This window comes from Nymphalis io, chromosome 15 (genome assembly GCF_905147045.1).
Source record: "Nymphalis io chromosome 15, ilAglIoxx1.1, whole genome shotgun sequence".
Classification (NCBI taxonomy): Eukaryota; Metazoa; Arthropoda; class Insecta; order Lepidoptera; family Nymphalidae; genus Nymphalis; species Nymphalis io.
In genome coordinates, this window is record NC_065902.1 from 11,549,774 (window position 1) to 11,574,544 (window position 24,771).

Here is a 24,771-nt window from a genome sequence, read left to right on the forward strand (position 1 = left end):
TTAATGCAATATTGTCCGTCACCGAGGAACTTAAGATGAATTATATACATAAGATAAGGTCATGAAATTTCATTGTGCCTGTCCGAATTTGAACCTAACTAACTTATTCGTTAGTTAGAACTTAATTTATATTGACTCCGACTGTAATATAGTATAATATATCAAAGGTACAGTAATTTTAATGACAAGAAGCGATATTTAATATGAAGATTGTAATTTTTGCTTTTCTCAAACAAGTAGGTTACGGATTTTTTTGTTATTATCTTCTCCTCGTCATATTTCTTTCTCAAAACGTTTTCAATTGATTCCCAGCTAACAGTTATATTATGTATTATACTCCGAGTATGTATTCGAAACAACTACCCTGATTTTTACCATACCTTTTAAACAAATTGCCTTAAATCTACTACTGAATCTGTACTAGAAGTAATAAAAAGCTTTGCATTTAGAATACTATTATATTTTGAAGACGATTAAAAGTTTCCTAAATATCAAATTGAATAGAAAATTTTAAATAAAATATTAAAATAGTAGTTTTTAATTTAATAATACGTATAATAAATTTTTACCGAAATATCGTATGAAAATTGATAATATTATTATTTGTCGGGTTTTAATATACAAAACGTCATTGTATGGTATGATTGGGCTCATAAATAGATGTAGATTTCATCACTATGTACCCGAGATTGACCTCTTGTTATTTTGCACTTACCACGTTATTAAACTGATACAAGCAACGCCATAATTTCGTTTTATTTTTATAGAGACGTAAGTCATATAATCGATAAGAATATATATTATATGTAAAAAGTTTTAAATTATCGTGTGAATTAACATCGATTTCTTACGAGATTTTAATATCATTTACTTTCAAAAATTACGAGACTAAAGTAATATAATCTTAACTCTAACCATTTTAAAGTATTACAAGCGAATCAAAAAAATCAACTGGAAACGTACATTAAAGATTATATTGATTAAAACAAAGAAGCGTATTTAAAAGTGTAGTATATGGTTTTAATATTTTTTTAATTCCAAATTAATCTTATAATTGACGATGTAATTTAATTAGTGTTAATACAACAAGATTAATATTTAATAATAAAGGTTGATAAAGTTTATCGATATCGACAATACTATAGAAACTTTACTAAAGTTCCAACCTAACGTCAAACCGAACCGAAACGTCATTTTAAAGTTTACGCGTGTTGTGAGTGGTGTTGTATTTAATTTTAAAAATTATAATACTAAGTTCTTAGAACATAAATAGTTATTGTAATAAAAAAAATATCGTAATATATTAGCATAATCAAACTAATCTATATCATTTATATGTCTCGTAAAGGATAAATGATATTTTATCAAAACACGAGGTGTCTATATTGTAAATAAGTGTTTTTTTTTTATTTCATTTAATTATAATTTGAATAAGACATGGCCGAAAAAGTATTGGTGATCGGTAACGGTGGTCGGGAGCATGCTATTTGTTGGAAACTAGCCGATTCTCAGCTAGTAAAACAAATATACTGCGCGCCCGGTAGTGTCGGTATATCATCAACAAAAGACAACATTAAAAGTGTAGATTTAAATATCAAAGATTACCCTGTAAGTATTTTTTTTTTCACCAGTAAGGCTGAGGTATTGAACATACTTACTAATAAGAGTCTATTGAACCTGAGAACTAATTGATCTAGTTTGTTTACAATTAAACTTAGAATTTAGATGCTTATAAGTTAATACTTATAAGAATCTTATAATATTTTTTTATATCATTTTACTTTAGCCCTCATTTAAATGTAATTTATTAAAAATAAAAAGTAATCATCATTTTTGACTTTATTTCATTTTGAGGTGAAATTGTATTATTTTATTTAAATTTTTAACTTGCTTGCTTGTTTAACAATAGTCAGTAAAATATGAATAGTCAATAAAATAACAATGTTAATTAAAAAAAATGGAATGTAACTCCTTTTTATACTTTAATAATGGAATCTAAAATAAATTATACAGAGTAAATGTTTTAATAGGTATTTCAACATTCTTATAGCAACAATGTTTCTAGCATATAAGTAATTAAATAAACAGAATTTTAATAAAATGTAGCTCAGTAGGAGCCTTTTATAAATATAATTATAAATTTAAAGTCAAAATAGCAAAGGCATCAGTTAATTTATGTAGCATACAGTTGAAATCAGTAGAGAGTTTTTAATGTTTTTTTTTTTTTTTTTAATTTTGTCGAAAACAGAAGCTTATCACAGCCGGCTCATAAGCAACTCAACAATCTAATTCTTGATAACCTTTGAACTAAACTTTCATATTGACTGTTAGTGATTATCATGTTGCTAAGTGGATCAGGCATTACAATTAATGATTACAAATTTAATTTTTTACACAACAAAAATAATTAGCAATTATATTTTTTATTTTCAAATATAGCAACTATGTTTATCCTTGTTTTTTTATCTAGGAAACAAATAGTTTAGCATTTTTTATTCTATATTATTTATTAAAGATACTAAATATAGTTATTGATTTCATATAATTTATAACTTTTGACTTGTCGCATAGTAAAGTCTTTTAATAATGGTCCTTTCAATTGAGCGGGGTAACCAGTCTCTACAAATTTTGTATGTACAATGTTTTAACACAAGTTTTAACCCTAAAATTTGTTCTTTATGAACAGACATTGCTGTAACTAGCCAACAAATTTTGATTTCTTTTCTCCATTTCTTTACGACCACAGATGTACTTCAGTTAGTTTCAAGACTCTATTGTACTTTTTTTTTTTTTTTATAGAATAGGAAGGTGGACGAGCATATGGGCCACCTGGTGGTAAGTGGTCACCAAACGCCCTTAGACATTGGCATTGTAAGAAATGTCAACCATCGCTTATAGCCAATGCGCCACCAACCTTGGGAACTAAGATTTTATGTCCCTTGTGCCTGTAATTACACTGGCTCACTCACCCTTCAAACCGGAACACAACAATATCAAGTATTGCTGTTTTGCGGTAGAATATCTGTACACACATATGTAACACTCGGTCAACATAAAATCATACATATTTAATTCAGAACTCATCTTTTTATTATTAATTCATAAACCTTACCTAGTACATTTCCTTTTTCCTAGTATATTAAGGGCTTCATTAGAATGTTTAAAAACATTAGCATTTTTTGACGAAATAGCAAAATTTTACATATAATCCAAAGTGGCAAATACACAGTATTTGCAACTTTGGATTTACATTTTACATATTTGGCCCACAGTAATAATTCTAGTAAATCACCAATCAGACTTGAGTCACGAGTTTCGTTGGCTAGTTTCAGTAACGTTCCATAATCCTAATTAAAAAAAAAAACACAGCATTACCATTTTATTTTACTATATTATATTAAATATTTACTAATTCTAAATTTAGAACTGTATATGACGAATCAAAAGTATCAAAGTTACCAAAAGAATATGTTGTATCATTGTCTACTAGACTAGTGGATTTACTTTCATATTCGTGAACACCGGGTTAAATTACATCCTCACACCTGATGTTTCGGAACATCGCCAACAAATTCTGTCAAATTAATTAAACTATAGATTTTAAAGTGCCGAACTGCTAAACGTAATACGTTACTTTTTTAGGCTTTGATAACATGGTGCAAAGAAAACTCCATTGATTTAGTTGTAATCGGCCCCGAGGATCCTTTAGCAAATGGCATCGTAGATGCGCTAACAGCACACGGTATCAAATGCTTTGGTCCTACGAAAGCTGGCGCTGAAATAGAAGCGAATAAGGATTGGTCCAAGAAATTCATGAGCAAATACCAGATTCCTACGGCAAAGTATCAGTCCTTTACTGAAGCGGAACCTGCTAAGGAATTCATTAGGAAGTAAGTTATTCAACGTGGAATAATAACATTTAAGATAATCAACTAAATTCATAATCTCCTAGGTGAATTTGCATCGGATGAAATTCGGTTGAATTTGATGTCATCGTTTTTTGTTAAAACGTAAGGTGAAATGTTATGTATTTACTTTCTAAAAATACTGTAATATTTCTGCTATTAAGTAGGACATAAATCGCCAATTTCAATTTACCAATTTCTAAAAATTGATAAACCCAAAATTTCCTAAAAAAAAATAGAATGAAACGATTGAATAAGACTTTTGCGTTCCGTGTGGTCTTCTAAGTCACTTAGTGGTAAAGCTTTGCGCAAGCTCGTCTGGGAAGGTATCAAACACTTATCAGAAATTCTACCGCAAAACCTGATGTTTTGCGTTAGAATATACTTAGTATTATTGTGTTTCTTAGTATTATTACAGGCACGAAGGATATAACGTCTCATTTCCCAAGGTTTGTCGTGCATTGGCAATGTCTATGCGCCGTGCTGACCACTTACCATCAGGTGGCCGAATTGTCCGTCCGCCTACCTACTATACAATACTACTATTAAAAACATACTTTCTTTTTTTATATTTTAGTGCAAAATTCCCAGCCCTAGTAGTGAAGGCTTCAGGTCTAGCAGCTGGCAAGGGTGTGGTAGTAGCCTCAACTAAGGAGGAAGCGTGCAACGCCGTTGACGAAATCCTGACTGAAGCAAAGTATGGCACAGCTGGTCAGACCGTGGTTATTGAAGAACTGCTGGAAGGGGAAGAAGTGTCGGTGAGCATATTGGAATTAGATAATGGTGTTCCAGTTAATCTTCTTACCAAGGGGAGAGAAAATCTTTACCCAGCAATAGGACATTTAATGACTATCAGATGAACTGAAGATATTTAACTTTTTCTATATAAATAATAACAGCTCGCGTCGTAGAATTCGTAAAAAATATTTTTATATACAAACTTTTCGCTTCTTATGTACTTTTTTAATTGATACCAAATTACTAAACAAATATTGTTTATTGCTACAATCATGCGGCACCGCCATGAAATCGATTGGGAGATTACGTAACATTACTAGGTGTAACGTTTTACGTTAATGTTATAAAAAAATGACAGAAAGATAGCTGGGGTCGTGTCAATAGCAGAGCTCATTGAACGGTGGGCGACGAGATAAACTGAAATTCAAATTAATTTTAGCTCAATCAATCTGAAAAGATTATTTGTTTAATTAAAATTATGCAGCATGCTAGAACAATTATATCAATAGTTTTTACTGTTGAAAAAAAAAAACAATTTTTAAGTTTCGTAAAACCGCTAAAATTATTTTATTTTATCATTTGTGATGATCATGGGTTATTTGGTTCACCATTAAAAGACAGTCAGAATATAATGCATCAAATATATTATACTATAGCGTGTTAACAAAACTCGTTAATTAGAAAGGTATATGAGCAAGTACCAGTGGTATGAACGCGTGAATCTTAACCGATGATCGTGGGTCACCCGGGCAAGCACCTCTGAATTTACATGTGCTTAATTTCTGTTTATAATTCGTCTCATGCTTGACGGTGAAGGAAAACATCGTGAGGAAACATGCATGTGTCTAATTTCATTGAAATTCTGCCACATGTGTATTCTACAGCAGCGTGGTGGAATAAGCTCCAAACCTTCTCCTCAAAAGGGAGAGGAGGCCTTAGCCCAGCAGTGGGACATTAACAGGCTGTTACTGTATGAGCAAATAGTGTACCTAATGTTAAATGATCTCTTCACTCATACACATAGGAATGTATAAATCATTTCTTATGTAGTCGACCATTGGATCTAAAGATGCGTAACACGTAATTTGTGCGTGCTATTACCCTGGCTCACTCACCGTCCAAACTGAAATTCAGTAGTTCAAAGTTTTCATATTTGACGATAGAACACAAAACAAGCCTGCATATGAGGTTGCATATTAAAGGTACCTACTGTTCGAAAATTATTTTCCATTTTAATTTAGTGTTTTTACATTCCTATTCATAGACTGATTTAGTTGAAAAAGGCCTTTATTTAATGAGCTGATTATGAAATAATCAGGGTTGCGTTAAGATAATATCTACCAATTATCGTGCAGGTCATTGCGTTTGTATAAAGGTTATCAAAGAAAACTCATGTACATAATGTAAACTAAATTGATTAAACAAATAATATAATAAACGTCATATACATCATATATATTTTCTTTATCTCAATTTATATTCAAATAATTTAAGTTACCTGCGGATCGAACTTTACGGTTTTTGTACTTAGTCTAAATAGGACTCTTTTAGCTTGCAATTAAGTCTAAAATAAAACTATCTAAAATTAATACATAACATATTTTTAAATTAAATATCTCTGTAAATGCAACTTTCAAAGATATTTTTATCCTACAGTTTATCGGACTTTTTTTTTAATAAGTTATAACAGTATATATAAGTACATTATATAAATGATACTACACATAAGTACTTTTATCAAAAGTGAAGACTTTTTATACATTAATATTATATTCATTTTATTTACTTCTAATTAGGTACTGGCCTTCACTGATGGCGAAACCGTATCGATGATGCCACCAGCTCAAGACCACAAACGCATTGGTGATGGGGACACTGGACCCAACACTGGTGGCATGGGAGCCTATTCCCCCTGTCCTCTGATTACGCCAGAACAGCTAGCCGATGTGAAGGACCAAGTACTGCAACGCGCTGTTGACGGTTTAAAAGCTGAGGGCATCAAATATGTTGGTGAGTTCAATGACTACTATTACTGTGGAAATTATACTTATGAGCTTTTACTAAAACTTTTAGCTCAAGTTATTTTTGCTTTATCAGATTTAAATGGTATAATGTAAAATAATGAGTCATTGGTTGTTGACAATTATATTATATATTATCCTGGGACATTATTTACGCACGGCCACCTGATCCCAAACTAAGCAAAGCTTGTACTATGGAAACCAGACAACTGATATACTACATATACTACTTTTCTTTTTTAAATACATACTTATATAGATAATTACACCCAGACTCAGGACAAACAGATATGTTCATGCACACAAATGTCTGTCCTGGGTGGAAATCGCACCCATAACCTTCAGCGTGAAAGGCTAGTCTCTACCAACCACGCCAACCAGCCTGTCAAATCATTCACGATTAATATTCAAAGAATGATTTCTTCCAGAATGGCACAGTAAATGTTGCCATTAAATTAATATGGATAAAACACTTACATGATTGATTGATTTTCGGGAATTTATTGCAATTTCTTATCTCAAGTCCAAAGACATTCGTGTCTGATGATGACGTCGACAAGGGTTATCGTTAAGAAAATATTCCATTGTTTGCTTAAAAAATCGGTAACAATATTTGCATTTTGTATATAGATTTCCTACCGAATTACTGTTAAAGTGAAACAATTTGTTGTTTATTCAAAATAGATTACAGACTTTACAAAAATAGTTTGGTAATTATATATTATTTTAACGGAGAACGTGTTCCATCTAAAAATCATTAAATGTTTTCGTTATAATATTAAACGAAATTGAAATACACAGTGAAATAATAAAAATATTACATTTTAACGTTATTTCTTTACAAATCCTTAATAATACTTTCATACATCGTAGAGCTTTGTGCAATCTCGTTTGGATAGGTACCACCCACTCATCAGATATTCTACCGCAAAACAGCAGTACTTGGTGTTGTTGTGTTCCGGTTTGAAGGGTGAGCCAGTGTGAACAGGCACAAGGGACTTTACATCTTAGTTACCAAGGTTGGTGGCGCATTGGTGATGTAAGCGATGGTCAACATTTGTTACAATGCCATTGTCTATGGGCGTTGGTGACTACTTACCATCAGGTGGCCCATACGCTCGTCCGCCTTCCTATTCTATAAAAAAAATAGTATTCACAAAAACTTATAAACTGACATTTTAAAGGTAAATCTACCACCATCTTTATATGTTTAAAATAATCCTGTAAAATATTTTTCTAGGCCTTTAGCCACTTAAAAATATCAGATAAAAAAAACAAAATTACGTAACAACACTAACAAATTCAGACCTGTCAAAAAATGCTTTCTAAAATTATTTAAGATTACTATTGATTGAAATAAAACTAGACATGACATTTAACGCAAGTTTCTAAGACGATGACCAATGTCAGGTTTTCTATTCTGGCTGAATAGCGAACGCTCATTGGTCGCCTATTGCGTCAACAGCTACCATCGACCAATGACCTTAAATGAAATCAGTAATCTGACTGTGTTTAGTGTTTCAGAATTTGTAGGTAACAGTCAAATTATGATATATATATATATATATATATAACATAGCTAATATGTTCCAAATTCAAAATTTGAAACCGAATTATCTCATATCATATGTGTCATCTATTTTATACGTGACATTGGCAGAATATTTTGCGCTTAAATAGCGTAGATACAAGCCAGAAAAGGAAAAAAAAATGTTCCGTATCAAAACCAATTAAATACAGTACACCATTTATTATGTATTAATATGTACAAGATCTAGATATGTTTTGAAATATTAACTATCATGGCGGCACGAGATAGCAATTAAACTTAAGTTATCAAAGGTGACTGAGTAACTCAATTTTTAAGTCGATTTTCCCGCCAGTATCTGACATGTGCTCGTCGTAAATAACTAGAAATTATTGCTTATCATAAACAAACTATATAATGTATCCGTGTAAATTATATTGTTATCTTTGATTTAATGTTTAATATATAAATTATATGCAACGATTTTTGCATTATGAATAGTTTATAATAGATCTTAATTATCTATGCAAATAAATAAAATTTAAATGTTTGTTTGTGATTTCAAAATAACTGCCTCTTTTAAAGTTAATATGGCTATTTGCGAGTTACCAAAACCAAAACGATTAGTTCTTTGCTTTTGTCTGTCTGTCAGTTTGTCCGGAGTTATCTTTAAAACGGCTAAACATTACAAATAAAAGTAATTGAATGATTATAAGAAGTATTTCAAGGTACCGTTTAGTCATTGTTTTATCAAAATCGGCCAATTGGAAACAAAGCCAGTCTATAGATGGCGGTGACCGGTGTGTTCAATACGTCAATTTCTGATTCGTGGTGTCCGGATTTTTATGTCGTTGTTTCGTTTTATTGTTATAGATTTTTTCATTAATTTCATATTTACATTAATAAAATTAAATACGTTGTGGCATTAAATTGTTATAATTCATAAACTCTGTTGTAATTTTTTTTTCTATTAGTCTAAACTTCTTAAGTTAAATATTTTAGTTTTGAATTTTATAAATTATTACTTTTCAATTTTCTTTTTACCAATTCGTTAGTTATAGGATATAAATAATAAAGTTTGCATTAAATTGTTTAGTTTTAAACTTATTTATACTTTAATTAGATTGGAAGGGTTTTAATTTTTTTTTTCTATTAGTTGCTGCTGCTACCCATGGGCAACTATATGTAGCATGGTGGTAGGGATATGTAGAAGTTCGTCTGGACAGGTACCACTTACTCATCATATATTTTACCGCCAAACAACGATACTTAGTATCGTTGTGTTCCGGTTTGAAGGGCGAGTAAGCCAGTTTAACTACAGACACTGATTTGATGTAAATGAATGCCGCCAATGTCTATAGGCGACCACTTACCATCAGGTGGCCCATTTGCCTGTCCATCTATCTATTTTATATAAATAAAATCTATGCTATCAAACATGAACTTTTGGAGATGTCGATGTTCTTAATGTTCTAGCCTTTTGTCATTGTATACACATATGTATTAGAGAATAAATAGTTAATTATAATTAAATAATTTTAAGTTACAATACAATACGCAGCTATTTTTTTTTAATTTTGATATTTCTATACGTATCACACTTCAAAAACTATTTAATGAAATTTGTAGTAACCATTTTTTTTTAAATTATTTAAAAAAAAAAATATCGTCACATTTAGAAAAGAGTTTCCAATCATTTGATTTTAAGTCGCAAATATTCTAATCATCTCGTTTGTTATCAATATGAACGCTCTGTAAATATTTACTTTAGATACAATGATTATACTACGCTTCTGATTGTCTCTTGACCTGTCTGATTAGTTCTTAATATTATTTTAAGCTTACATTTATATAGAAAACTAGCAAGTCACGTCACAAATCTGCTCGCGAAAATATAACGATAATAAGATTTCTTCAGTTGAACTGGTCCACATTGCTATGTCGCCTTCAAAACCTTCGTCTATAAATAAAGAATTTTTACTATTATATATATATATATATATATATTGACTACAGCGCCATCTAGTCGTCAATTTACTGGTGGTAGGGCTTTGTGCAAGCTCGTCTAGGTAGGTACCACTCGCTCATCAGATATTCTACCGCAAAACAGCAATACTTGATATTGTTGTATTCCGGTTTGAAGGGTGAGTGAGCCAGTGTAATTACAGGCACAAGGGACATAAAATCTTGGTTCCCAAGGTTGGTGGCGCATTGGCTATAAGCGATGGTAGACATTTCTTGCAATGCCAATGTCTAAGGGCGTTTGGTGACCACTTACCATCAGGTGGCCCATAAGCTCGTCCACCTTCCTATACTATAAAAAAAAAATTAACTTAATAAGAGAAAAAGGAATGGGTATTGCTCTTTAAAACATGATAATGAAATTGATTTAAAAGAAATTATTTGCGTATTGCGTAAATATGTCATAAATAAGCATATGACATATCAAGTATAATATTATAGTTACTATGATAAAACAAAAAATATAAAGAAATGTCATAATTTCTAAATATTAATAACAGCTGATAAAATTAAATTTAACTTTTTAATTGCTAAAATTATCCTCAAGCTAGTCACATAAAAAAATCTCGTGTTTAATACAAGATATTGATAACCACAATTATAATTAACAGACCGATAAATGATGATAGCGGATGAAAAACAAATTCTATCGACTAAATAAAAGGATTCCACGTCAAAATAATTCTTTTGTTGATTGGGTTAAAGTCGTTATTTGCTCGAATGAATATAAATGAGTAATGTTCGAAAAAGTTGCGTCCAACTTGTTTTCTTAAATAAATTGTTTATTTAAGTAAACAGATAGGCAAATAATATTCAACGTTACAATGTCAAGGTCCATAGTGTTCCGTATTTTGAAATAAAGGTTTTTTTTATAGTTTTTTTTATTATGTTTTGATATGAATTTTATTCTATGGTATATAACCGATGATCGTGGGTTCAAACCCGGGCAAGCACCACTGAATTTTCATGTGCTTAATTTGTGTTTATAATTCATCTCGTGCTTAACGGTGAAGGAAAACATCGTGAGGAAACCTGCATGTGTCTAATTTCATTGAAATTCTGCCACATGTGAATTCTACCAACCCGCATTGGAGCAGCGTGGTGGAATAAGCTCCAAACCTTCTCCTTAAAAAGAGGAGAGGAGGCCTTTAGCCCAGCAGTGGGACAGGCTGTTACAAAAAAAAAAAATATATAAAAAGGTTATTGCAATAGGGTTAATAAAAAAAAGTCTCAGGACACATAAAACAACGTATTTATTGAATTCATTTTTCGATACATTTAACCAAAAATTGTATTACTGTTCTGTAGGTGTGCTGTACGCTGGCATGATGGTGACCAAGGCTGGACCCATGACCCTCGAGTTCAACTGCCGCTTCGGAGACCCTGAGACACAAGTTTTGATGATGCTCTTGGAGACTGATCTGTATCGCATCATGAAGGTGAGTTATACCAATAAATCCACATAATAACTCAAGACTAATAACTTATTATAGGGTTTTCAAAAAGATAACAGTACTATTTTTGACTTAAATAAAAATAAAGTTAACCTCTTTGTAATATTAGCATGTTTTTTTTACAGGCTTGTGTTAACGGTACTCTGAAAGAAGTACAAGTTAAGTGGAACACTAATATGTCAGTTGTGGGTGTTGTCATCGCTTCCAAAGGTTACCCCGAAACATCTACGAAGGGCTGCGTTATAAGCGGTGAGTTGAAGTTGCAGAAGTAATGACCCAAGTATTTATGTTTTAATAAAATACCTTGATTTTTTTTGGACTCTTCGTCGTAATTACAGCTATATAAAAAATATTGTGGTCTCAATACAATTATTTGAAAGGGCTAATTAATGTTTTAGAACGTTTTAGCATTATAATGGATTTAGTATTTTCAAATGTTTTCGGATATGCAGGAATCAACAATATCAAGCCCATTTTTCCAAAAATATGTTCCAATACGTCGGTCTGGAGAAATATTTTATGTAACATACATTAAAGTAACGTGGATATAAAAACGTGAAGATTATGTATATCATTTGGGCGAGTGTTTGCCGGTTCCTCTTTACAAGGAGTGCATCCCCCCGCGCAGGGCTGTCGCAGGTGCCCAAGGAGGGGGTGGTGGTGTTCCACAGCGGCGTGGCGCGCGGCGCCAACGGCTCGCTGGTGACGGCGGGCGGGCGCGTGCTGCTGGTGGCGGCGCGCACGCCGTCGCTGCGGAACGCCGCCGCGCTGGCCACCAACGTGGCCGCCGGGATCGACTTCCCCGGCGCGCAGTTCCGGAAGGACATCGCCCGGAGGGCCTTCTCCAAGTGAGTACACGGTGCGCGTATGTCATGCCGCTCGTTTCGCATGCAGAAGGTACATCCCACTTGTAGATTTAAACATTACTTTCTTAGATATTTTCTGTTTTTATTGATAGTTTTTTAGTTGGCATGGTATGGCATAGTTCCATTCCTTACAATATTATTTTTATTATCATTTTGTTTCATGTTTAGTTTTTTGTTGATATTTAATTCCGTTTTTGCATATGTGTTTGTTACATCGCATGTTTTTTGTTTTGTCCTGTTTTCGTTTGCTTGCTCATGTCTGTCGATTTGTTTCAGTTCTGATTGAAGAATGAGTGAATGAGTTACGCACGAAACTCGCATTGCTTAACATTAATATTGTTTGCGTTACATTCTTTCATTATCTGTACCAGTCGTTTTTATTGCAATAAATATGCAATTATAATATATTTTTTTTATTTCATACCTTCCCTGTACTAAAAAGAATGGGTTAAATCATTATCGATTATAATTATATTTTTTTAATGTTATTTTTTTAATATTATTAATAATGAAAAAGACGTAAATTATATACACAGTATATATTGCTGTAACTGAAATAATTATATAGCATACAAATTGTATTTTATATCTTATTATGAATAACAAAATGCTAAGTTTTTGGGTTCTCTATCGAAAGAAAAAAAAACCGGTAATTAAATACAGTTTGCCCTACATAAATACAATGTATTCTTAATTATTTTTGCCAAAAAAATAATGGTCTTCTAATATTAGTTAATAAAGTAAAAACTATTAAAACATAACTTAATTTTGTCATCATAAATTTCCAGGGTCAATGGTTTGTCGTACCTCGAAAGTGGAGTGGACATCGACGCAGCAGCCAATTTGATCCGTCTCATCGAGCCCCTGGCGACCAGCACTCATCGACCGGGAGTGCTTGGCCGGCTGGGCTGCTACAGTGGACTGTTCCAGCTCTCCGCAATGGACCCCAGCTTGAAGGATCCCGTCTTGGTCCAAGGGACAGATGGAGTTGGAACCAAACTTAAAGTTAGTATTAATCAATGTCACCGTAACAGCCTGTGAATGTCCCACTGCTGGGCTAAAGGCCTCCTCTCCTCTTTTTGAGGAGAAGGTTTGGAGCTTATTCCACCACGCTGCTCCAATGCGGGTCACGTGAGATAATAATCCTTACTAAGGCAAAAGCAAAAGTGGGTGTTTGACATACTTTCATGTTTTAAATACTCAATCAATGATCAAAAATTTTGACCTAACAAAGTTAATAAGGAATATATTGCCTTGCAGGACCAAGATTCTTTTTTTTATAGAACAGGAAGGTGGACGAGCATATGGGCCACCTGATGGTAAGTGGTCACCAACGCCCATAGACATTGGAATTGTAAGAAATGTTAACCATCGCTTACATCACCAATGCGCCACCTTGGGAACAATAGGAATAGGGAAAATGTCCCTTGTGCCTGTAATAACACTGGCTCACTCACCCTTCAAACCGGAACACAACACTACCAAGTATTGCTGTTTTGCGGTAGAATATCTGATGAGTGGGTGGTACCTACCCAGACGAGCTTGCACAAAGACCTACTACCAGTTCTAAACCGGTTTAACATTTAACGATTGATGTTGTTTTTTCGCGCAGGTGGCCGAGATAATGCAAAAGTACGACACGATAGGACAGGACCTGGTGGCCATGTGTGTGAACGACATCCTGTGCGCGGGCGCGGAGCCCTTCGCGTTCCTGGACTACCTGGCGTGCGGGAGGCTGCAACTCACGGTGTCGGCCACCATCGTCAAGGGCATCGCCGACGCCTGTAGTTTGGCGGGCTGCGCTCTACTCGGTTGGTAACGGATACTAATGGTCTCATACAAGTGCTGTTACAATTTCTTTTAGTCCTGTATTTTGCTACTTGAAATATTTGAAATCAGTAATTCCATAATTATCGTGTAAAAGAATCGTAAAAGAATGTCTTGGTGCAATAATTGCAGGCGGCGAGACGGCGGAGATGCCGTCCATGTACGACGTCGGCAAGTACGACCTGGCGGGGTTCGCGGTGGGCGTGGTGGACAACCTGAAGCAGCTGCCGCGCAGCAAGCTCATCCGCGCCGGAGACGTGGTGCTGGCGCTGGCCTCCACCGGCGTGCACAGCAACGGGTACAGCCTCGTGCAGAAGATCATGGCCGAGACTGGACACAGGTAGCTAAATTTCTCTTTTATTTTATCCGGAAATTGCAAAATGTATCCAAAATTTGTAATAATATTAATTAACAGGGATTTATTTTTATACATGGTTACAGGGTAATATGTCACGATCCTTTTAAAGGGTTATAGTTCAGGACAATAGCTATCAAATGACCCCCAAAATGCTTATGCAAAAGTGTATCGTTTTCGAGTTATTAATTTTTTAATATTTTTTTTATTTAAAGGATGTTTAAGATTCTAAAATTCAATAAAAAAAAAACAACGTATTTTCCCTATTTTTTTTTGTATTTCTTGCTAGGGTATATCCTAGTTAATAATAACCAGTTATAAAACAAAAACAATCTTCAAGCATTTTTAAATTACAGATCCAAAACTGTACAACTTTTCGATTTTTAATTTTGATTCTTTAAGTTACTCGCAATTTTTTTGTAAAAATCACTATGGCTCTTATCGTGCGGATCATTTTAAAAACATCTGCGTTTCCTTAGCTATCCATCGGTACATAAAAAGTACAGTAACAATCATAAACTCAGGAGAAAATTAGATAACAAAGAGACCAGGTAGGAAATTCTAAGAAATGCTATTGTTAAGAAATTAAATCTGGATCAAAGACAAAAGGACCTCAATGCAAAGTAGTTAAAGATTATTTTTAATAGGGGTAATAGGTAAAAAAGGAGAGATAAACCAGAGCTGTCATTGCAATTTTGAATTTAAATCAAAAACAAAATACTTAATCTTTTTAGTTACTCCATACTTTCGAAATTACACTGTTTATTATTCATAATTCGTGTTTAAAATGAGATCCCCTATTTCGTATACAAATACGCATTCTTTTTCTTAATTCACTTTTTACTACAACACTACTCAAGCTATGTCGAATAGAATTTGCAGCATTCATTATTCTTGTTTTGAGTTCTTCAATTGTTTGTACTGGTGAAACATCATAAACCAGGCTTTTCATATGCCCCCAGACATAATAGTCCATCGGAGTCAAATCTGGACTTCTCGCTGGCCATGGGATTGGTCCTCCTCTGCCAATCCATCTATTACGATAATTGCTGTCTAGCCACTGTCTTACGGACATTCGAAAGTGTGCGGGGCAACCATCATGCTGGAATATCATTCTCTGCCTAAGTTTCAGCGAAACATTTTCGAGTAACTCATGCAGGATTTCTCTAAGCAAGCTTTCATAACTTTCACCATTTAAGTTATCAGGTAGGAAATGTGGCCCAATAAGATTATCATTGATAATCCCCATCCAGACGTTTACCGAGAAACGTCTTTGGGAACCGCTTAATCGCTTTTTGTGAGGGTTTCCCTGTTCTTTTTGAGACCAATATCGAATATTGTGGTAGTTAGTAATACCATCTTTGTCAAACTTTGACTCGTCTGTCCATAAAATTTTTCTCAAAAAATTGGGATTTTCTGCATCACAGTGTAGCATAAATCGGCAAAAATCTAAACGTCTTGCAGGATCTCCTTCTTCAATCACGTGTACGGGTGTGTAATGATAGGGATACAATCCAGCCGCGTGGACAGTAAACCAGACTCTCCATTGAGATACGCCCAGTCGGTTTGCCACAATATTGGTGGAAACTGTAGGGTCCTCTCGAAAATGACGAATAATTATGTACCCCGACAAGGTTTTATTACTCTTATTCCTAAAAGAAATGAGATAAAAGGAAATTAGAAAAAATGACGGTAAATTCAAAGAAATTGATAATAGTATTCCATAAACAGCTCTGGATTATCTCTCCTTTTTTACCTATTACCCCTATTAAAAATAATCTTTAACTACTTTGCATTGAGGTCCTTTTGTCTTTAATCCAGATTTAATTTCTTAACAATAGCATTTCTTAGAATTTCCTACCTGGTCTCTTTGTTATCTAATTTTCTCCTGAGTTTATGATTGTTACTGTACTTTTTATGTACCGATGGATAGCTAAGGAAACGCAGATGTTTTTAAAATGATCCGCACGATAAGAGCCATAGTAATTTTTACAAAAAAATTGCGAGTAACTTAAAGAATCAAAATTAAAAATCGAAAAGTTGTACAGTTTTGGATCTGTAATTTAAAAATGCTTGAAGATTGTTTTTGTTTTATAACTGGTTATTATTAACTAGGATATACCCTAGCAAGAAATACAAAAAAAAAATAGGGAAAATACGTTGATTTTTTTTTTATTGAATTTTAGAATCTTAAACATCCTTTAAATAAAAAAAATATTAAAAAATTAATAACTCGAAAACGATACACTTTTGCATAAGCATTTTGGAGGTCATTTGATAGCTATTGTCCTGAACTATAACCCTTTAAAAGGATCGTGACATATTACCCTGTAACCCTGTATATAACCTTTCTTTTTATCAGTATACATACTTATATTAAGTTAATTTCTCCATATAAATGTATATGGAGTATCCAGTTACACTTTACAGTATCTCATAATTATTATAAAAAGAAAAAAAAAGTAAGTAACAGCCTGTAAATGTCCCACTGCTGGGCTAAGGCCTCCTCTACCTTTTTGAGGAGAAGGTTTGGAGCTTATTCCACCACGCACTCCAATGCGGGTTGGTGGAATACACATGTGGCAGAATTTCGATGAAATAAGACACGTGCAGGTTTCCTAACGATGTTTTCCTTCACCGAAAAGCACGAGATAAATTATAAACACAAATTAAGCACATGAAAATTCAGTGGTGCTTACCCGGGTTTGAACCCACGTTCATCGGTTAAGATTCACGCGTTCTTACCACTGGGCCATCTCGACTTATTATTATAACGTTTATATATAATATTATAATTATTATAACGTTATTTCTATTTGATAATCAGCTTCCACGAAAAAGCTCCGTTCAGTACAACGAATAAGACGTTTGGTGAAGAGTTTCTCGAGCCCACTGGTATTTACGTAAACGCTTTGCTGCCGGCGATTAAGAAAGACCTCATCAAGGGTTTGGCGCACATCACCGGTGGCGGAATATTGGAGAACATACCGAGAATATTGCCTCCCGGAATCAAAGTTAAATTGGACGCTACCAAGTTTGAAATTAAGCCTATTTTCGGGTGGCTCCAAGCTAAGGGTATGTGTTTATTTAAATTTCAAGATCAAATTGAGCGTTCTTCTCTTCTCTTCTCTTTATATTAAATTCTTGATCTTAAATATTATTTAAAATTATTCACAAATATTAAGTAAAGAGTGACGTCTGGTTTGAATTGAATCTACAATTTCAGCGTCTGCTATTATCAGCCTCTTTAGAACCGTAAATAAATTAAAAATATTGTCTTTTTCCGTTAAGTATATGAGAGAAAAACCGATAGCCATGTTGTATTTGCATTATTTTATTAAACTTAATTTTAAATGAGCGAAAACATATATTCGCATGTCTTTGTATAATTGCGTGAGCGCGTGTAACAAGTAATCGTGTAACCCGATTTGTGGCATTACACAAATGGACACACAAGTACATTGTGTGTGTGTTTCAGGTCGCGTGTCGGACTTCGAGATGCTGCGTACATTCAACTGTGGAGTGGGGATGGTGGTGATCGCAGAGCCACTGTACCTGTCGGAGCTGCTGGAAGGGGGACAGCTAAAGGTCATCGGCACCGTGCAGAACATAGGACGGGAAGGTAAGACCCAGACTGTACTCGCAAAAAACTATTTGTCTCTCATTAGAATAGCTGGTGATTCGATGTACTAATATGTATGTACCTCCTTGCTGCTTTATTATTAATTTAGTTCCAAAGATTTGTGGTGCCTTGGCTATGTAAGAAATGTTTAAAAAAATTGATTTTTTATGTCTATGAGCGGTTTACCGTTTACCATTTAGCTGTACGGTATAATAAAATAAAAACAGTGTCCTAACTATTTGTTTTTTATTTACTATTGATTTCGATTGATACGAATATATTTCATTAACGCATTACCATTTTCCGCAGGTGGTCACCAAGTGGTCGTCGACAACTTTAAGCAGGCCATGGAACCGTTAATTGCTCCATATCTGGCGGACAAGTCAATACCACACAAACCTCTATCGTACAAGGACAGTGGAGTTGACATCGAAGCCGGAGACTCTCTGGTCTCCTTGATCAAACCCTTAGCCAGGTGAGTGGTAGAACTTTAATTAATTATTAAAAGGAAACTGTGAACTGATTCTTAACGAAATAAAGATAAAAAAAGTTTTTTTTAAATCAGCATATATTGCAGACATGATGTCTCATTCAAGCATTGTGTTAAAATGTACTACAAATATTTTCTTTAAGTGGAGAAGTTCTTGCCCAGCTAATTAATACGTTAGAGAAAAGAATACTGCTGTATGAAAAAGCTTGAAGCTAAAATTTTCTCACCGCGCCTATGTTCTCATTATAAGCTATATTTTAAAAAATTGCAATATATTATTAACTTAATAGTCTATGTCCGCTTTGGAAATATTAAATTTAATATTAAATATTTGTTTCATGTGAATATTTTAAAAACAAACGAATATTTTTTAAATGGTAGTGATTAAATTACTACAAAAACATTCTCGAATATGTTCGTTGTTTACTTATCATTATATAAATTAACTGTATACTTTGTGTATATAATAACACCGCCTCAATATATTATTGAACGGGACAGGTTTCTTACTTAATATGTATTTTTCATTTACTTTTAGGTCAACATCCCGTTCAGGTGTACTGGGCGGCCTCGGTGGCTTCGGAGGTTGCTTCCAACTAAAAGCCGTCGAACAAGACTATAAGGTGGAACATCACTCATTACTTGCGATTATTTCAACACGACCCACTCATAGAGTAATTAATTACTAGAGAAACCAACCTTTATGTATATGTATTTTTTTAAGACAAATAAATGAAGTAAACGTATGTCTTATATATGAATTGTGATGAAAATTGGAAATGCGGCTCATCGGCACCACTATTCGTTCCAGGACCCCGTGCTGGTGCTGGCGGCGGACGGCGTGGGCACGAAGCTGAAGGTGGCGCAGCGCATCAACAAGCACGACACCATCGGCGTGGACCTGGTGGCCATGTGCGTCAACGACATCCTGTGCAACGGCGCCGCGCCGCTCACCTTCCTCGACTACTTCGCGTGCGGCGCGCTCGACGTGGCCGTCGCCAAGCAGGTGGTGGCCGGCGTGGCCGAGGGCTGCCGCCAGGCCTCCGCCGCGCTCATCGGTACCGCCCCTCCCTCGTCCTTGAGCCCCGCCCTGAGCCCGCCCTGAGCCCCGTACTGACGCTATCGCGCTGCAGGCGGCGAGACGGCGGAGATGCCCGGCATGTACGCGGCCGGCGCCTACGACATCGCGGGCTTCGCGCTGGGCGCCGTCGAGCGCGGACACGTGCTGCCGCGCATCAACCAGATCTCGGTGAGCCCGCCCTACTCCTATTGTACGTTACTAGAGGGGTCTCCCGTCACTGGTGCATGCAATGGTAAGAGAGGTACTCAATATGGTGTTGTCTCGCTTCTTCACTTTAAATTATGAAGCGATGGACGTTGAAATAAATATTTTAAATTAATTAAAACATCGCTTACACAATAATTGTAACATCTTCATATTTATTCGTGTTTCTTGTCAACATATAAAATGTTGCGGAAGTTTTAAAAATAAAAAACATCAACGCGACGTGTATTACGTACGGCTTTCAATAGTAGTGTGCCGAGTGCGATCTTTTCCTATTTATATGCGTTGACATTAACTGCGATTTGTAAGGAATTCCGATTACTGTCACTAGACGGCGCTGTTTTCATTCGATACAAATCACATAACGTCAACGCTATCGAATAAGTAAAAAAAACTGGCTCTAGAGTCACTGTTTTGAATAATACTCATAAAGATTGTAATATGAGTTGTAATAACATAATTTTAAATCAAATGAAGGTCGGAGACATAGTTATCGGTCTGTCGTCGAACGGCGTGCACAGCAACGGATTCAGTCTCATACACAGCCTGATGCAAAAGTCCGGTCTCACGCTGGAGGACAAAGCGCCCTTCAGTGTAGAAGGACTCACTTTGGGTGAGTTATCATATAAACAGTTTTGATGCTTGATGAGTAATAAATGTCTAAAGATTCCTATCCTAAATTATTATTATTATTTTTTTATATATAGAATAGGAAGGCGGACGAGCATATCGGCCACCTGATGGTAAGTGGTCACCAACGCCCATAGACATTGGAATTGTAAGAAATGTTAACCATCGCTTACATCACCAATGCGCCACCAACCTTGGGAACTAAGATGTTATGTCCCTTGTGCCTGTAATTACACTGGCTCACTCACCCTTCAAACCGGTACACAACAATACCAAGTACTGCTGTTTTGCAGTAGAATATCTGATGAGTGGGTGGTACCTACCCAGACGAGCTTGCACAAGCCCTACCACCAGTAATTAATATATAATAAATACAAAAGTGAGTATGTTTATTTGTAACGCTTTCACTTCTTAACTACTTAACCGATCATGTTACCTTGTATACGCATTGTCAGGAGTACAGGATGAGTAATAGAATGCATTTTGTTACAGGTGAGGAATTAATAAAACCAACACGCATCTACGTGAAGAGCGTGCTGCCCGCCCTGCAGCGCGGGGTGGTGAAGGCCGTGGCGCACATCACCGGGGGGGGGCTGCTGGAGAACATCCCGCGCGTCATGCCCGACAACGTGCGCGCGCGCCTCAACGCGCACTGGTGGAACGTGCACCCCGTGCGTACACTTACTTACTAACTAACTTATATATATTTATAGTCCTCCTCATCGATTTCGATGACGGCGACCCTAAAAATTAATTGTTTTTTCTAGCATGAGCCCTAATGTGGCTCGCTAGACCAAATTTGGTTTGAAAAACCCTACGACACGTGTTACAATACAATTGGTCCACAGAGTTGTATGTGTATGTGTAGGATGGCTTAGAGAAGACCCTCTTTTCTTAACTGGCGCTTTTTGTCTAGTGCGTGAAGGCGGTTTTCCTCAAACGTTTTGATCTTTTTGTAGATAGTAGAGCGCCAAGATGCCCTTTGGGAAGCGAGCTCCTCCCAACACTCTATGCCAACTAACTAACTATACTAACTATCTAACTAACTTATGCAGATAACGAAATCAATAAAAGAAATATATATTTTTTAATATTATTTTTTTATAAAAATATTAGTACTTTAGTGGGGCTTCTTTTGCACCCTCGCGCTGTTACGTATTATTACCGGACGATGCGCTTGTATTATCCGAACGAAGTTCAAGTTAACTGTGTATAAAAAAATATTATCTTATATATATGATTTAAACACCAAAATTTAATTATTTTGAATTCAGGTGTTCGCGTGGATAGCAGACACGGGAGCGGTGAAGGACGATGAGATGCTCCGCACGTTCAACTGCGGTATCGGAATGGTGTTGATCGTGTCCCCCGAGAACCAGGCCGAGGTAGGACAGCCAACTTAACCATCAATGTTACACGAGTTGTTCTTGCATTTTTTGCGAGGCGCCTTACGTCTTTATTTTACGAATACTGTACGCTGACTTTAAGCGTACAGTAATAAAGAATACAGCTCAGTAGTGATGGATGTCCCCCCGCAGGTGATGAACATAACGCGCTCGCACGGCGCGCTGGTGATCGGCTCGCTGCAGGCGCGGCCGCCGGGCGGCGCGCGCGTGCTCGTCGACAACTTCGCCTCCGCGCTCGACTTCACGCGCCGCATGCCGCTGCTGCCCATGAGGAAGGTGGGCCGCACGCACACGCGCACGCACGTACCCACGCACACGTCCACGCGCGCTGTGCAAGGGCGACACGTACAAGCAGCTAGTACGACTACTGACCCGCGAGTGTAAGCAGGTGGCGGTGCTGGTGTCGGGCACGGGCAGCAACCTGCAGGCGCTGCTGGACAGCACGCGCGAGCCGGCGCAGTGCATGTGCGCGGAGGTGGCGCTCGTGGTCAGCAACAAGTCGGACGCGCTGGCGCTGCAGCGCGCGCGGCGCGCCAACGTGCCCGCGCTGGTGAGGGCGCCGGCGAGCTCGATTCTATACATTTTAGCATTATAAAAATTATAGTCTATATATAATTTACTGGTGGTAGGGCTTTGTGCAAGCTCGTCTGGGTAGGTACCACCCACTCATCAGATATTCTACCGTAAAACAGCAGTACTTGGTATTGTTGTATTCCGGTTTGAAGGGTGAGTGAGCCAGTGTAATTACAGGCACAAGGGACCTAACATCTTAGTTCCCAAGGTTGGTGGCGCATTGGTGATGTAAGCGATGGTTAACATTTCTTACAATGCCAATGTCTAAGGGCGTTTGGTGACCACTTAGCATCAAGTGGCCCATATGCTCGTCCGCCTTCCTATTCTATAAAAAAAAGTCTGGAATATATAAAAGTATTCTAAAAATGTTGATAATGTTCCTTGACATGCATATTGTGGCCGTTCTGAAGGGTAGTGTACTTTATATTAAGTCTGAATATGTTTTTATTTTTACATTTATAAATGTAGTGACTGCTAATGGTGCTTAACACATAAATAAAAGCTACTCCTGTGCGTCACTTCAGGTGTTAAACCACAAGGACTACGAGTCTCGCGAGGAGTTCGACCGCGCGATCTCCGCCGCGCTAGAGCAACACAAGATTGATATCGTCTGCCTCGCCGGCTTCATGAGGATACTCTCCGCCGAGTTTGTACAGAAGTGCGTATTCCTTCAATACAACTTCATCCTAGTAATTAGAACTAACGTAGATAGAGAGCGAGATCACTCTAGTTATCTATGCTCTCGCTTCTCGATCTCGAAAACTGAAATAATAGATATAATTACTAATATAATATATACATATTTTTGCAAATTATTAACTACGAAATTAGACATAAATTGTGCAAATTGAATCTATTAACTATTAACTAATATATTATATAAATCGCAGCTCTTTCAAATACAACGTTTGGTCAAAAATAAAGTTTTAATTCTCTTTTCTTCTAGATGGAAAGGGCGTCTCATCAACATCCACCCGTCTCTGCTGCCGAGACACCCGGGCCTGCACGCGCAGCGACAGTGCCTGCAGGCCGGCGACCGGGAGTCCGGCTGCACCGTGCACTTCGTCGATGTGAGTCCTCCATTAATATGGAACAGAAACTCTAGATGAAATTGTGAAGATACATCATAGTATACTTCAATTAAATTTTTTAGAAAATTATGGACATTTATAATAAAAAACACTTGTAATCATATATTTAAAATGCGCGTAGCATTCATAAAAAATATATATATATAATTAGGCAATATACATATGTGACATTTTAGGACAGATTATGATCATAAAAAGTCACAATAAATATATAAGGCTTCGTTGGTAATATAACTATCGACACGACAGGAGGGCATGGACACGGGGCCCATCATAGTGCAGGAGCGCGTGCCCGTGCTGGAGGGCGACACGGAGGAGTCGCTGAGCGCGCGCATCCTGGAGGCGGAGCACCGCGCCTACCCGCGGGCGCTGCGCCTGGTCGCCACCGGTCGCGTGCGCCTCGCCGCGCACGGCCTCATCTGGCACACGTAGGCCACACCGCACCCGCCCCGCCGCGCTAACTGACGGCCTCAGGCAAAGTTCATCCGATAATTCTCAACGCGATTTCTACAAAATATTACCAGCAACGGTTTACTTATAACGGGCCGCCTAGTGATGTAATTCTGTCGATCACACTCCTCGCACAAACTTTCTTTTTTATTGGAGGAGTGAATAGGAATATAAGTATAAAAAATTACTTTAAAAAAAAACCATGCATTTCTCTAGCATTTCGTAAAATCAATATAAAAAAATTGTTAATCGGTATAGAACACGTTGAGGCCTATTACTATTATAACTGATCGCTCAATAGAAAACTGAAGACATAAGTTTAAATTCTCGTTCGCAGTTAGGCTGAGTATACCATATTACAAAACATATTTGTGAAAATTTTAATTAATATATACTTGGAGCGCCGAGTCCGACATTCCTATCGGTTATTCGATAAATACATTATAAGATGGCGTTGATTTTTTGACATGCCTCATTTAGGTTGAGCGCAAGGTCTTAAAATGACCTC

General features: G+C 36.2%; 2 protein-coding genes across 2 annotated transcripts in view; one reads left to right on the forward strand and one right to left on the reverse strand.

Moving 5' to 3' along the window:
- Window positions 1-24,771, reverse strand: part of LOC126773847 (UDP-xylose and UDP-N-acetylglucosamine transporter) — a 276,550-nt gene that overhangs the window by 127,407 nt on the left and 124,372 nt on the right. The gene's annotated exons all lie outside the window — the stretch shown is intronic.
- On the forward strand, window positions 1,202-24,526 carry LOC126773767 (trifunctional purine biosynthetic protein adenosine-3). The gene is made up of 24 exons (XM_050494908.1): window positions 1,202-1,608; window positions 3,643-3,890; window positions 4,483-4,663; window positions 6,440-6,653; window positions 11,523-11,653; window positions 11,794-11,917; window positions 12,297-12,516; window positions 13,323-13,539; window positions 14,147-14,345; window positions 14,494-14,701; window positions 17,544-17,791; window positions 18,195-18,338; window positions 18,648-18,813; window positions 19,367-19,451; window positions 19,640-19,886; window positions 19,962-20,077; window positions 20,591-20,726; window positions 21,236-21,414; window positions 22,018-22,128; window positions 22,282-22,425; window positions 22,538-22,699; window positions 23,247-23,380; window positions 23,669-23,792; window positions 24,063-24,526. The coding sequence occupies exons 1-24, from the start codon at window positions 1,438-1,440 to the stop codon at window positions 24,243-24,245; spliced, it is 4,092 nt and encodes a 1,363-aa protein (XP_050350865.1). The 5' UTR covers window positions 1,202-1,437; the 3' UTR covers window positions 24,246-24,526.

What these genes read in the sequence shown, in the direction of transcription:
- LOC126773767 (XM_050494908.1), top strand. Translation starts at nt 1,438, where the DNA reads ATGGCCGAAAAAGTATTGGTGATCGGTAACGGTGGTCGGGAGCATGCT. An exon ending in GGCGGGCTGCGCTCTACTCG is followed by an intron (nt 14,346 to 14,493) that starts GTTGGTAACGGA and finishes CAATAATTGCAG; the next exon opens with GCGGCGAGACGGCGGAGATG. An exon ending in TTGATCAAACCCTTAGCCAG is followed by an intron (nt 18,814 to 19,366) that starts GTGAGTGGTAGA and finishes ATTTACTTTTAG; the next exon opens with GTCAACATCCCGTTCAGGTG.